Genomic DNA, 12,414 nt, shown 5'->3' on the forward strand with positions numbered 1-12,414 from the left:
CAAATCGGAGAAAAAAAAAAGAAAAAAAAAGAAAAAGATAACATAAGAGGGAAAAGACAGGGAATACCCACACAGCTAGCCCCCCTCCATCCCACCAGTGATTAGCAGCAGCGAGTGTCCTCCCTCTCTGTGGCTTAGTGTGTGCCGAGGTGTGTGTCAACGGTTGGAAATCATGCTTCATGTGTGTGCCGGCACCACGATTGGCAGGCTGCAAGGGGCGGGGCTTCAGCAAGGATCCCGGGACAGGAAGCCCCCCCCACTCCCCTTCGCTTCACTCCCCCTCTTTCTCTCACTGATGGCATGATGCAGATTGTAACCAGGGATTAGGGAGGTTCAAAAATCGGATTTTGCCTGGAGAAAGAGAAAGCCTTGTGTATTACTCAGTGTGTGTGCATGCATGCGCGAGGAGTGCGTGTGTGAGAGACACAGAGGAAGAGAGATAGAGATGCATTGGATTTTTAATAGTTTACCAGCGCCTGCAGCTGCAAACTGCTGCCGGCCAGAGGATATTTTTTAAAGCCTCAAATGCAATCTTTAGTAGTTTTACTGAATATCATGTCCTCTCTTTTTCTCTCTGGATTTACCTCCTGCCATCATCGCCTGCTGGCATTAACTGCACGATTATCTGTTGTGGTTTTCTCATCATAATTAACTCTACTTGTGCTTTTTTTCACATTAATAATGAATTTGAAGGCAGTTTGATTTCCTCTTTATCTTTAGCTTTTCCAACCAGACAGCTCTTTTAACATCTTCATCACTGCCACTTTTTCTGACACACCTAACATAGATTAAGTATGTCTTAACAACTACAATGGCTGTATGTATTATCATGGTCTAAAAGGAAAGCTGAGACATGTAAATTTACATGTAACACAGTAGAAACTGTTATCTCCTCTTGAAAGTGAAAACCAGAGGATAGCAAGCCAATTATACTACAAATTAGTAATGTCTGATGAGGAACTGTGCAAAAGTAGAAGCTAAAAAAGTGAACCTAAGTAGTTTCACAAATGTTTTAACCCCTTTGGACCAGACGTCCCATTGACTGGATATGACTACCCTCCATACACCGTTGGAAAGCTAAGATTCTTGAGATGTGAATGATTTATACCATTCCAGACTACAGTGCAATCACAATTGTAGATTCAGTAAACACTTATTTTATAGTTGCAAATGAAATTTACATTTAAAGCCAGTTTGTACAAAAACAGACCTGTTATATATTGTAAAATAGTTGGCACTCAACAAGCCTTTCATCCATAAAAAAACCATTTAGTAAAAAGTTGCAGGATTTTAAGGGGTTAATAGGCAGTAGGTAAATGTCTCAGTAAGCCATGGACACTACTATCAATGGTCAGAGTCAGGAGAACCAAGGGGTAGTCTCCAAATTCACCTTAGAAACACCATGAGGATCCAGAAAGTGAAACCCAAGGTAAAATATTATAGGAAGTGTGAATACATCACTATAAATCCCAATCTCAATTCATCTTCGTGGAAAGTACTTTCCACGAAGATGAATTCCAGGCAGAGTCACAGAAAAATAAGTAATAATCTTTTGGAGGTGGAATAAAAGTTTTGACTACAAAACATCAAAAGTCAGATATGATTTATGACTGAGTAATTTATTTTTTTGTTTACTATACCATTTTATTTTTTAAAGCACTTTAACCCTCTGATGGAATAATTATTAAAGAACAGAGCCAAATTATTTAAATACTTTCATTATTTTTAATCTCATTTGACTTTTTAGTTTTATTATAAATCTATAAAATATATATTATTTAATTTCATTTATAGAATACAAATATATTATAAAACATGTATAATATATATTATTCTTCAGTGAGTGGCAGTGTTTTACATAACTCTCTGATGTACACTGAAGTGGCTAACTTGCAAATATAAAATCCATAACCATGCATATTCAGTTTAGTCTTCAAACAGTAGTCTACTGTGGTTGACGCTATGCAAGAGTTAAAAACAATATAACAGCTGACTAAAGGGCTGTATAGTAAGTCAAAAATAGAGAAATATGTAATAACAGGTGTATTTGGTTTATTTTATTCATAAAAAAATGTCCTATCATTGTGGTGTAAGTAGGTCAAGCTGCTCATAAATAATTCTTTACCCTATTGTGGTTTATTTGGAAGCTCATTCTGTTATTAAGCCACTCCTGTCTGGCTGTCAAAGCTTCCCCTGTCTGTCTTCCCTCTCAGGACAGTACACAGTGATGATGGCCCACTTCTACCTAAAGAGGAAGATTGGATACTTCGTCATCCAGACATACATGCCGTGTTTCATGACTGTGATCCTGTCTCAGGTCTCATTTTGGCTAAACAGAGAGTCAGTTCCTGCACGGACTGTCTTTGGTGAGTGAAGCAGCTTTATTTCTGTTGATTTTGTGTATATTCACACCAGTGAGAATAACAGTCACAGCTAGGTGTTAATAAAGGTCCCACCTTTGTTGAGTGAGAGGTCACTGTTGCTAGCTCTTGGCCTGTGTTTGGACCCAGGGGTGACCACGGTGCTGACTATGACCACCCTCAGCATCAGTGCCAGGAACTCGCTCCCCAAAGTGGCCTATGCGACAGCCATGGACTGGTTTATCGCCGTCTGCTACGCTTTTGTCTTCTCTGCCCTTATCGAGTTTGCCACGGTGAACTACTTCACCAAGAGGAGCTGGGCCTGGGATGGCAAGAAGGCGCTGGAAGCACAGCATCCCAAGGTACCGTCTGTCTGCACTAATGGTGTTTTTTTCATGACGTGATAGGGTATGGCACGGTATGGCTAGTAAGAATTTTGCTTGTGTTGGTGAGACATTTTATAGATTGTCATAGCAATCATCTCTCAAAATAAGAAAGGTTTGCACCTTTGGTTTAGCTCATTTGGAACTTGATTGAGGTAGTAGCTTTTTGAAGCTTAGTGGTGTACAATGGAAAAAAGTACCATATATTCTACCATATACCATGTCATGCAAGATATTGTAAGTTCCACATTTATAAACTTAACGACTCACTGCACAAAATATGATCATGATTATAATAATAATATATTCTGTTGTTGGCTATCTTGACTGGTCATGTATCTGTTAGAAGTTGCAACTCAAATACAAGAAGCAGAAAGATGAAGAACAAAAACAAACATTAATGAAACTTAATAACTGAAACCACAAGTACTGCTGTAGCAGGGAGTCCAGACATCCAAAAAACCCAAAGCTGGACGAGACAGAAGATAAAACTCGACTGACAAGGAGGTAAACGACAATAACATTTTAGCACTGAACAATCTGATGGTACAGTCAGGTCCATATATATTTGGACACTGACACAAGGTTTGTTTTTGTTGTTTCAGCTGTTTACCAAAACATATCCTCCCGTAGGTTCACCCCCTAGAGGCCCCTAGAAGGGCGTGATTGGGAGGAATGGATCCCCTGATCTGAATCAAAGTGGTGTTTTGTTATTGGACTTCTGTGCTCATCATAGATTGTCCATAACGAACACCATGTTCAGGCATAAAAGCATAGACTGTATATAAAAGATGGACGGAGCCTGTGGATGTCACCCGTATGTTTCTGAAGAGCAAAAGTGAAGCTCGTTGGGCAGTTTCTACCATCGCCATCTTGGCAGCGTCACGCCTGCCGCTGCTTGTGGAAAATACAAAAATGAGCAAAGTGGCAGAGCTGAGAGGGGGGCTGTGAGCATGGGGGAGTGGATGATTGATGTTTATCAAACTCCAAGCTGCCTGTAGCTAAGAGCTAACTGAACCAATCCGGATCTAACGTGAGCTAACCGGCTAACAAAGGTAGACGGGCTAAAGCTAAGGTGCACTGTTAGCTGGTTAAAATGGCGTTTGTGCTACACTCTCCCTTCTTGCCGCGAATATTGGATACATGTCAATCAAAAGGACACGCCCCTAAATATGCAGAATTTCAAGATTAAATAACACCGAAGCGGATGACTTAGAAAAAAATTCACCCCCTCACAGTTGTCATGAAAGTAAACTTGACCTATTAATCCTAAAATGTTTTTTGTACCAGGCTTTAAATATACACTCTGTTTTAGAACCAACCCCTAGCAGATGACGGGTGAGCTGTAATTTTTGTGCTTCCGCATTGGCTTCACATTACACTGCTGGAGGTTGCCGCTTGCATATGAGTTCCTACTTGAGCACTTGGCACCAAGACACTCTAGGCCGCAGTTTGATGATTGCCTTTGTAGTCATGTCATCAGACTTGTGGGCACATGTCTTAGACACTCGGGTGAAGAGAGGGGCAGAGCTATCAGCTTATCACCACCTGGTGATGAGTTGGCTCAGATGGTGGGGGAGGATGCCGTCAGGCCTGGCAGACCCAAACGTCTTGTGAGGGGCTGCTGGGAATGTCTGGTGGAGTCCCCTGTCAGAAAGAGTTTCATCTCCCATCTCTGGCAGAGCTTCAACCTTGTCCCAAGTGAGGCGGGGGACGTTGAGTCCAAGTGGGCTGTGTTCAGGGCCTCTATTGTTGAGGCGGCCAACTAAAGCTGTGGCAGTAAGGTTGTTGGGTCCTGCCATGGCAGAAATCCTTGAACTTGTTGGTGGACACCGACAGTGAGGGATGCCGTCAAGCTGAAGAAGTCCTGCTGGACCTTTTTGGCCTGTGGGACTCTGGAAGTAGCTGATGGGTATTGACAGGCCACCATCCAACAGCTCAGGAGGGGGAAGCAGTGCACCAGCAACACAATGTATAGTGGCGATGGGGAGCTGCTGACCTCAACTCGGGACATTGTAGATTGGTGGAGGGAATACTTTCCAGACCTCCTCAATCCCACCAACATGTCTTCCGATGAGGAAGCAGAATCTGGGGATCCTGTCGTGGGCTCTCCTGTCTCTGGGGCTGAGGTCACTGAGGTGGTTAAGAGGCTCCTGCGTGGCAGGGCACTGTGGGTGGATGAAGTCTGCCTAGAGTTTCTTAGGGCTCTGGATGTGGTAGGGCTGTATTGGTTGACACTCCTGCAGCATCGCATGGACATCGAGGATAGTTCCTCTGGACTGGCAGACCCCAGTAGATGGAGCACTCTAGCAGACCCCTGTGGATGGAGCACGGTTGTGGAACACTTGACCAGCTCTACGCTCTCTTCAGGGTCTTGGATGGGGCATACGCTGGCTGATACCACCCTGGCTTAAAGTCTGATATTAATATCTGTTAATGTAGACTGTAGACAAACACATTTAAAAAGTTACAACTGCTTTACTATAACATGTTGTAGACTTTTAATTTAATATAAATGCTTAATTTAATTAATGCATATTTTTCTTTAAGTTCTAGACATATTTAGAGCATCTTCTCTTCACTTTTTGCTTGTACAGACGTTATCCATTACAACTATTTGTATCAGGATGATTATGCAAATAGGATTATGTAATTTAGTGACTTCTAGTGACTTTTAAGACAACCAATAGCTACTTTTCTTACTGAGGAGCTGGCAACAGTACATAGTTTTTAGTGGTGGGGTTTGAAAAACACCCACGACTAAACCTAAAGAATATCTATAAACAAAAGTTAACATAAGAAACATCATAACACTGTGATTATTAAAAAAAGTTTCACACCACCAGAAGGCGATAATGCTACCACCTGTATTGAATTAAAAAACAGAAGTCCAGTTTTTCTCTTAAAAGTGTTCAAACCATATGAAACATGTTTCACACATTGGTAATAGCAAAGATAATAGGATCCTTATAGACTCTAAACTAATCCAGTGCTCAATCTTCTCCATCCCACTGCAGAAACGAGACCCCATGGTGCTGTCGAAAAAGCCCAACAATGTTTGCTCGGCAGGCGTCAGCTACACTCCCAACCTCACCAAGGACGTGACCATTTCCACCATCTCCAACACCACGTCGGTGCAGCTGCGAGCCTCTGAGAGCAAAATGGTGGACCCCAAGAAGACCTACAACAGTGTCAGCAAGATCGACAAGATGTCACGAATAGTGTTCCCCGTCCTCTTCGGAACCTTCAACCTCGTCTACTGGGCTACATACCTGAACAGAGAACAAAAAATGGTGAAAGGAGCTCATGCTTCAACATAATCCCTCCACTCCCCTCCCCTCCCGGTTTTATTTTGTTGCTACTTTTTTTTCAAGGTTTATTTATTTATTTATTTTTTTCTGTGACAGTTTTTGAAAGAGATTAAGGCTGCTTGAGCCTAATTGGAGAGTGAGTGGACTAAAAGAACGAGGGGTTGTTGTAAGCTTTAGAAAAGTAATGTAAAAACAAATATCTGCTCTTGAAGAACAAAAACTATACTCAGCTATCTAATTCAAGCACTTTGAATGGATGCAAGGCTGCAACAGAATCCCTTTCCTGTTTTTAAATGTCTAAAAAAACAAAACAAAAACAAAGAAAAAACAACTGCTTGATGATGAAGAAGCTGCTTCAGAGACTAACAGGGAAGTGTGCGCTTTGCTTTCTTACTCATCTAACTTGATGCAGTTTGCATGACATTCTCTTTAATGGGAAACCCTAGACTCCTCTTTGTCTTGAATACCGACCACGTGTATGTCAATCATTGCTTATAGTAATGGTGCACACTCCATTTGCATCTGAATTTAAAAAAATGGATTTGAAGAGGTATCAAATCCCACATGACATGGAGGAAAAGTGTTGAGATTAATGCTGCAAGTATTTTAATAATTTAGTGTAATGTCTCTTTTCACCCCCCCCCCCCCCCCCCCCCCCCCCCCCCCATCCCCTTCATTTGCAGTTAATTATTGTTGTGTAGCTTTTATGATTCAAAGCCATTTGCTGCAGGCCTGGTTTCCCAAATACACTGGATGACAAGAGTTTCAAAGAAAAAAAAAACAAAAAAAAAACACTTAGGATTCTACCTGACGGTGGAAAAAATTATTTGTCAGCATATTACTTAAGAGGGCTTTGAATGTTTTAACAACTAAATTAAAAACAACATTTGGGACATCATGACAGCAAGAAGCATACAAAATCATCTTTTGGCCCACTTGCATAGGATCACTGCTGCAAATTAAGTTAAGCACAGATTTTAATTAGGCAACAGGGGTTTAATACACCATTTCTGCAAGCAAACATCTTGCTACTTTGTCTATGCAAAGCAATAGAAAAGTACCCACCCCAGAAGCCAGCTTCACAGAACTACTTTGGCTGCAGTAGCTAAAACTAATAGCCAACAAAGTTGCTTAATTCTTTACTGTAAAATAATTTGCCTTAAATTCAGGATAAGCTTTTTTTTTTTTTTTTTTTTTTTCCAAACACAAAATCCTAACCAACTGTGTCTTACTGCTCAGAAAATGCTCCATCTCAGTACAGTCAAATCCATAATGTATGAAACTGGCCTCTGGAATGTTAGCTGACGAAAAATGCAAAAAAATAAAAAAAATAAAAAAATAAAAATAATAATAAATTAAACATAAAAACAATAAAAACAATCAATAAAGTATCACAATTTCATTGTACATCAAGAAACTGTTCAGTTTTGTCAGTAAAAGACAAAAAAAAGTAGACACCATCACTTGCCAGCCACTTGTGGGCATATGCTAGTGTAGAGGAAGACTTTACTTTGATGTCCAAATGTCTTGTTTGCTTTGAATGTTGCCACTTTCCTTTTCTACTGATTAGTTCATGAAACTGTATGAATTTAACCATAAAAGGCTTCACTGAAAAAAGAGAGGAAGAATAGCTTCATAGCTAGCACTTCTGCTAGCCAGCTAGCATCCACATTAGCTCAGTTGCTAAAAGGCCAACTAAATCAATGTTTTTGAAAGGAAGTTATTTGTGCCCAATTATGTTTCTCTTAGCTTATTTGTAATTTATTCTCTGACAAAAGAGGTTACAAGTACAACTGTGTTATAAAACGTTTACTTTTAAATGGCAGTGGATAGTGAACAACACAGCCAATATGATTCCATTTTGTAGGGAAAATAAAAAGCTTTCTAGCTAGCAATTGTGCTAGCTAGCTAGCAAGCTCATTAGCTCACTTGCTAACAGGACAACTAAATCAGTGTTTCCAAGAGATGTTATTTGTGCCTAAATTTATACAGACTATGTTTCTCTTGGGTTCATTTGTGGTTTATTTTCTGACAAAGAAGGCAGAAAATAAACATCATAATTATGAGGCCAAATGTCATAATTAAACAGTGTTATAAATAGTAAATAATTAAATGGCAATCTGTTGTTTCCAAATTCACTCCCTAGCCACGTGGCCTATTACTGGGTGCAAATTTGTGGGGCACTGGAACTAAAATCTACACACATTGTTTTCACAGGTTTACTTCACACCGAGAGTGAACCCACTTTCACTGGAACATATTGATCCTTCTGAGAACTCTCCATGTCATGAATGCTGGTGAAACAGGGGCTTGAAACTGCATAATTTCTGATAAATAAGGCCAAATGTCATAAGGGAGTCATGTAAATAGTCTTTTAATTTTCAACCTAATTCTTTTCTTTGACAGGGGAAGAAAAAAAATATGTTGGCGTGTTTAAGCCCATTGAAGAAAAAAAAAAAGTCTAATGTTGACTTTCAATTTATTCAGCATATTTTCTTTTATTGGATGTTTTATTTAAGGTATGTGCATCTGTGTAAAATGATTTTGTTCTTGTTGCTTGTAGAACAAAATGAGCTTACATCTGATCCTACTTGATCGTTGAGCTGAAGCTGATTTTTTATTTTTATTTCTAGCTAAACTAGGAGTAGTGAACACATGCTGTGACATTATGTCTTGGGATCGCAGCTGCACAGCATGCATGACTTGCTGGTCTATGGTGAGACATACTCAGGAACAAAAGGACTGCAGAAGAGTTGCCTCTGAGTTGAGGTTTATTTCATCTCCTGGATCTTGAATACTGCAGTTCCCACTCATTTGCTGCTGTGAGCTTTGTCCTAAAGAACTTGGATTGGTGATGGCATCAACTGCTACCGGATCAGCTTTGCTTTGCAAACCTAAACTGGACCTAAACGTAAATAAGATTATGCTGCATTGTTTTTGTGCCAGACTGACTGATATTAAAGCTGAAACTTTTGCAGCTATCCATCAGCTGAGTTGACATTTTGGTGATTGTTTGCACTCAGCAGCAGAGTAACAAGGGGCAAAATGAAATGCAGCTGGGAGTGGATGTGTTCATCCAAGGCTATATCCACACGGAAACCAAGGTTTTCTTATTTTCATAATTCATGAAATGTGTACATTCACAAATAAAACCCGCTGTAGTACATATGCCTATAATGCTGGTACACAAAAACACCAAAAATCCAGATGAAGCATAAACTCATAAGATATAAACAAACATATGAAGACAATGATGGTGAAAAATTAAGCTAAAAAGGAGACATGAAGATTGGCCATACATTTTACGCTGTTTTTCTCTACTCAAAAAAGTAGTAGTAGTACAAAAGACACTACGGCTAGTGCAGGGTATTCTAAATATTTAAAAGGTACTCAACTAGTAAAGGAAATGGGACCAAAAGAGAACTGGTCTGTATGTGATACAAATATGTTGTTTGAGACTTGAGGCAACAAATACATGCATACGTTTGTTTACATCCAAAATCACAGTTTCTTCTGCTGTTTCTGTAAAGTAAGGCAATTCTCTACGTATCAAAAAAATAAATAAATAAAAAATCCACTTAAATATGTGATGATGTGATGACTTGCGTCATAATTGGAATAACTTAGCCAGAGTCCCAGTAAACAGTACAGATCTGATCAAAATTTAAATTTTGCACATGTAAACATGGCTCTTACAATCTACCATTGTAGTTAAGGGTTGGGGGAAAGTCAGTATTTTTAGATGCATTGTGATGCAGATGATTCAGAATCAATTTACAAATTTGAAAATATTTTTTTAATCGTGATTAAGAACACAATGTTGAGGAACGCAAAAGATGGAACTGAAATTGCGTAAGTGCAGCATTTGGGCCGTCTGTGATGTCCACATAACAGACATGATGGCTTAGCGGGAAATCGTACTTGCAGCCTCGGTATTAGAAAGTGTGGTGTGTGGGGGTACTTTGGCTTCTAAAGGTACATTTCTGATTCATTCCTTATTCATTACCTCGGAAAGTCCAGTTCACTTGGGGAGGTGTGAATGCACAAATAAACTCTGAAGCAGGTTCTTAACTGAACCAAATACAGGAAGCGGACTAAAAGGCAACGTGCATTGTGGGTTAACGCAACCAAAACATATGCGAGTGTAAGATAATTAGCACACCCTGAACAACTGGTTGCATGTCACCTGTTCTGCTCAGCACTGCCCCTGTGATTTCCATTGGTATTGCTCCATCTTCCGCGCCGAGCAATGCATGAAACAAACCAACTGACGTAAACCAACTGTAACTGATGGGGGAGACTGGCATAACTGTCCATCTGTCTGTGTAGCCATCTTTTGAATCAAGTGGGACTTAAGAAAGAGGCGGGACTGTGGTGTCATTGGTTCAGCAAAGATGCAAATGGGTTGAAAAGATGGAAACAAAACGACGGTGTTTCAAATTTCTTCACTTCAGGACCCTGTTTTAACAATGGGCATTTTCATACTCCTGAAGTGCTGGTTCCATGTGGACGAAACGTCCACATGATACAAAACTTTAACTCTCTTCCGTGTGGACATGGCCTAACTGTCCAGGGTTGACTGGCAGACCAGACATCTTTCCTGGTAACAGCCTACATCAGGGGTGTCAAACTCCGGCCCTTGAGGGCCAGTATCCTGCAGGTTTTCATTGTTTCCCTGATCTAACACACCTGACTGAAATTAATAGATTATTGTGAAGAAGTTGACAAGAAGCTGTTGGATCCATTTGATGTTATTCAGGTATGTTAGATCAGGGAAACAATGAAAACCTGCAGGATACCAGCCCTCAAGGTCCCGAGTTTGACACCCCAGGCCTACATCTTCTGTGACCATGCATGCACGTCACTCTTTGACTCTGTTGCATGTGCATACGATTGAAATCTTCAATAAATTTGAGATCATTAGTTGAATTGAATTGTTCCAGCACCACTTAATTTAGTGAAAAGGACATTCATGCTAAATTATCTCCAAAATTTTACCATAAATTTTCGTATCTTCTAAATTTAATCCCTTAATGAGCATAAATTAATGTCATTTGATCACAATCTTGGTTAAGTGCTCAACTGTCTTGTGAAAAATACACAAAGTAGCTGAGAGTTCATAAAAAAAAGCTATAATATCCCTGCAGGTCAGAGGAGCTACACCTCTATTCAAGATCATCCAACATCAACCAATCCATTCATCCATCCAAAAATCCTTCAATTGCCAGCCAAGATACAACTGCCCACCCATCCTTCCTTTCTTCAGCCACTGTGACAGACTCATCTGCCATACATCTGTTAGAAAAGGGATTTAATTCTGCTTAAGTTGCTTTGACCCGGTCATTGGGGTCCCTTACAGCAAAGCACTTCTCTGCAATTGAAGTCCCGACTAGCCCAGCTCAGTGACAAACACTTGTTTTTCTCATTGTGGTGTCTGGACAGCTGAAGCTGCTGTAGGTTATGGACAAACTTAAGATTTATTGAGCTTTTTTTTCTTCAAAGCGGGGCCATAGCCAGTGCAGCAGACATAAGTTTGGAAGTCTGAGCTGGAGAATGTAATGCACATCCAGCAAAGAGTGCTACAGTTGTCTGATGCAAACAACCTCATACGGACATCTAAATGCATGAAATTCTCTTGATTTATTTCTAGCAATTAAAACTCAATTCTTTTATGAGAAAACATTAAATGAAGACTTTTGCTTAATTTTCTTGCAAAAATAGAGCAAAGCCATTGTAGCTGGTTTTGTGCCCTTATTTGTTGTTTTATGTATACTGTACTTGTATTGTGTATTATACTTAAAATGATTAAATAAAAAGGATCAACAGAGATGCTTTATAATACACTGCTTATATTATGGCACTACTGTATGTCCAACGTGGCTTCATTATCTATTAAAGCTTCTCATATGAGAAGGAAATCCAACTATCACTTGTTAGTGGTATTGATTTTTCTTTTATTTATTTTTTAATAATGTATATGGTTTGTAACATAGTTTCATTGCTGCTTCTAACATAATTACTTTGACTTTACAAGTACACAAAATATATTATCATTCGTAAAACTGGAAAATATACATATCTGCATGTCTAAAATGATCTAAAGTCATTTTTCAACCACATGGTGCAAATTTACTGTGCATTTTAAACACAAAGCACTGCATGTTTGGCTGATGATATTTTTGTACTTTAATGTCAGCTCTGACATCAGTTACTCCTCCAGGTCAATACTGGTAAAGAAGTGTATTAATACTGTAACAAACCAGTAGTTTTCATCTCTTCTAAAATGGTAAATTTTAGGTCAAAATGGGTACATTTAGCACATATTTATTCTGAGATTATTATGTAATTCTCTTGCAACTA

General features: G+C 39.4%; 1 protein-coding gene across 2 annotated transcripts in view; it reads left to right on the plus strand.

The window, feature by feature from the left end:
* Positions 1-11,259, plus strand: part of LOC121635445 (gamma-aminobutyric acid receptor subunit alpha-5-like) — a 30,659-nt gene extending 19,400 nt beyond the window's left edge. The window contains exons 8-11 of one of the 2 annotated variants that reach the window (XR_006009462.1): positions 2,214-2,366; positions 2,511-2,722; positions 5,761-6,427; positions 11,202-11,259. Coding sequence is in view for 1 of the 2 variants with exons in the window: in XM_041978581.1 (XP_041834515.1) it covers positions 2,214-2,366; positions 2,511-2,722; positions 5,761-6,063 (668 nt within the window). In the remaining variant the exon portion in view is untranslated. Of the gene's footprint in view, positions 1-2,213; positions 2,367-2,510; positions 2,723-5,760; positions 6,687-11,201 lie in introns of those variants that run through there. The other variant, XM_041978581.1, reaches the window with a different exon arrangement.
* The last annotated feature ends 1,155 nt before the right edge of the window (positions 11,260-12,414 follow it).

Source organism: Melanotaenia boesemani, chromosome 24, assembly GCF_017639745.1.
Source record: "Melanotaenia boesemani isolate fMelBoe1 chromosome 24, fMelBoe1.pri, whole genome shotgun sequence".
Lineage (NCBI taxonomy): Eukaryota > Metazoa > Chordata > Actinopteri > Atheriniformes > Melanotaeniidae > Melanotaenia > Melanotaenia boesemani.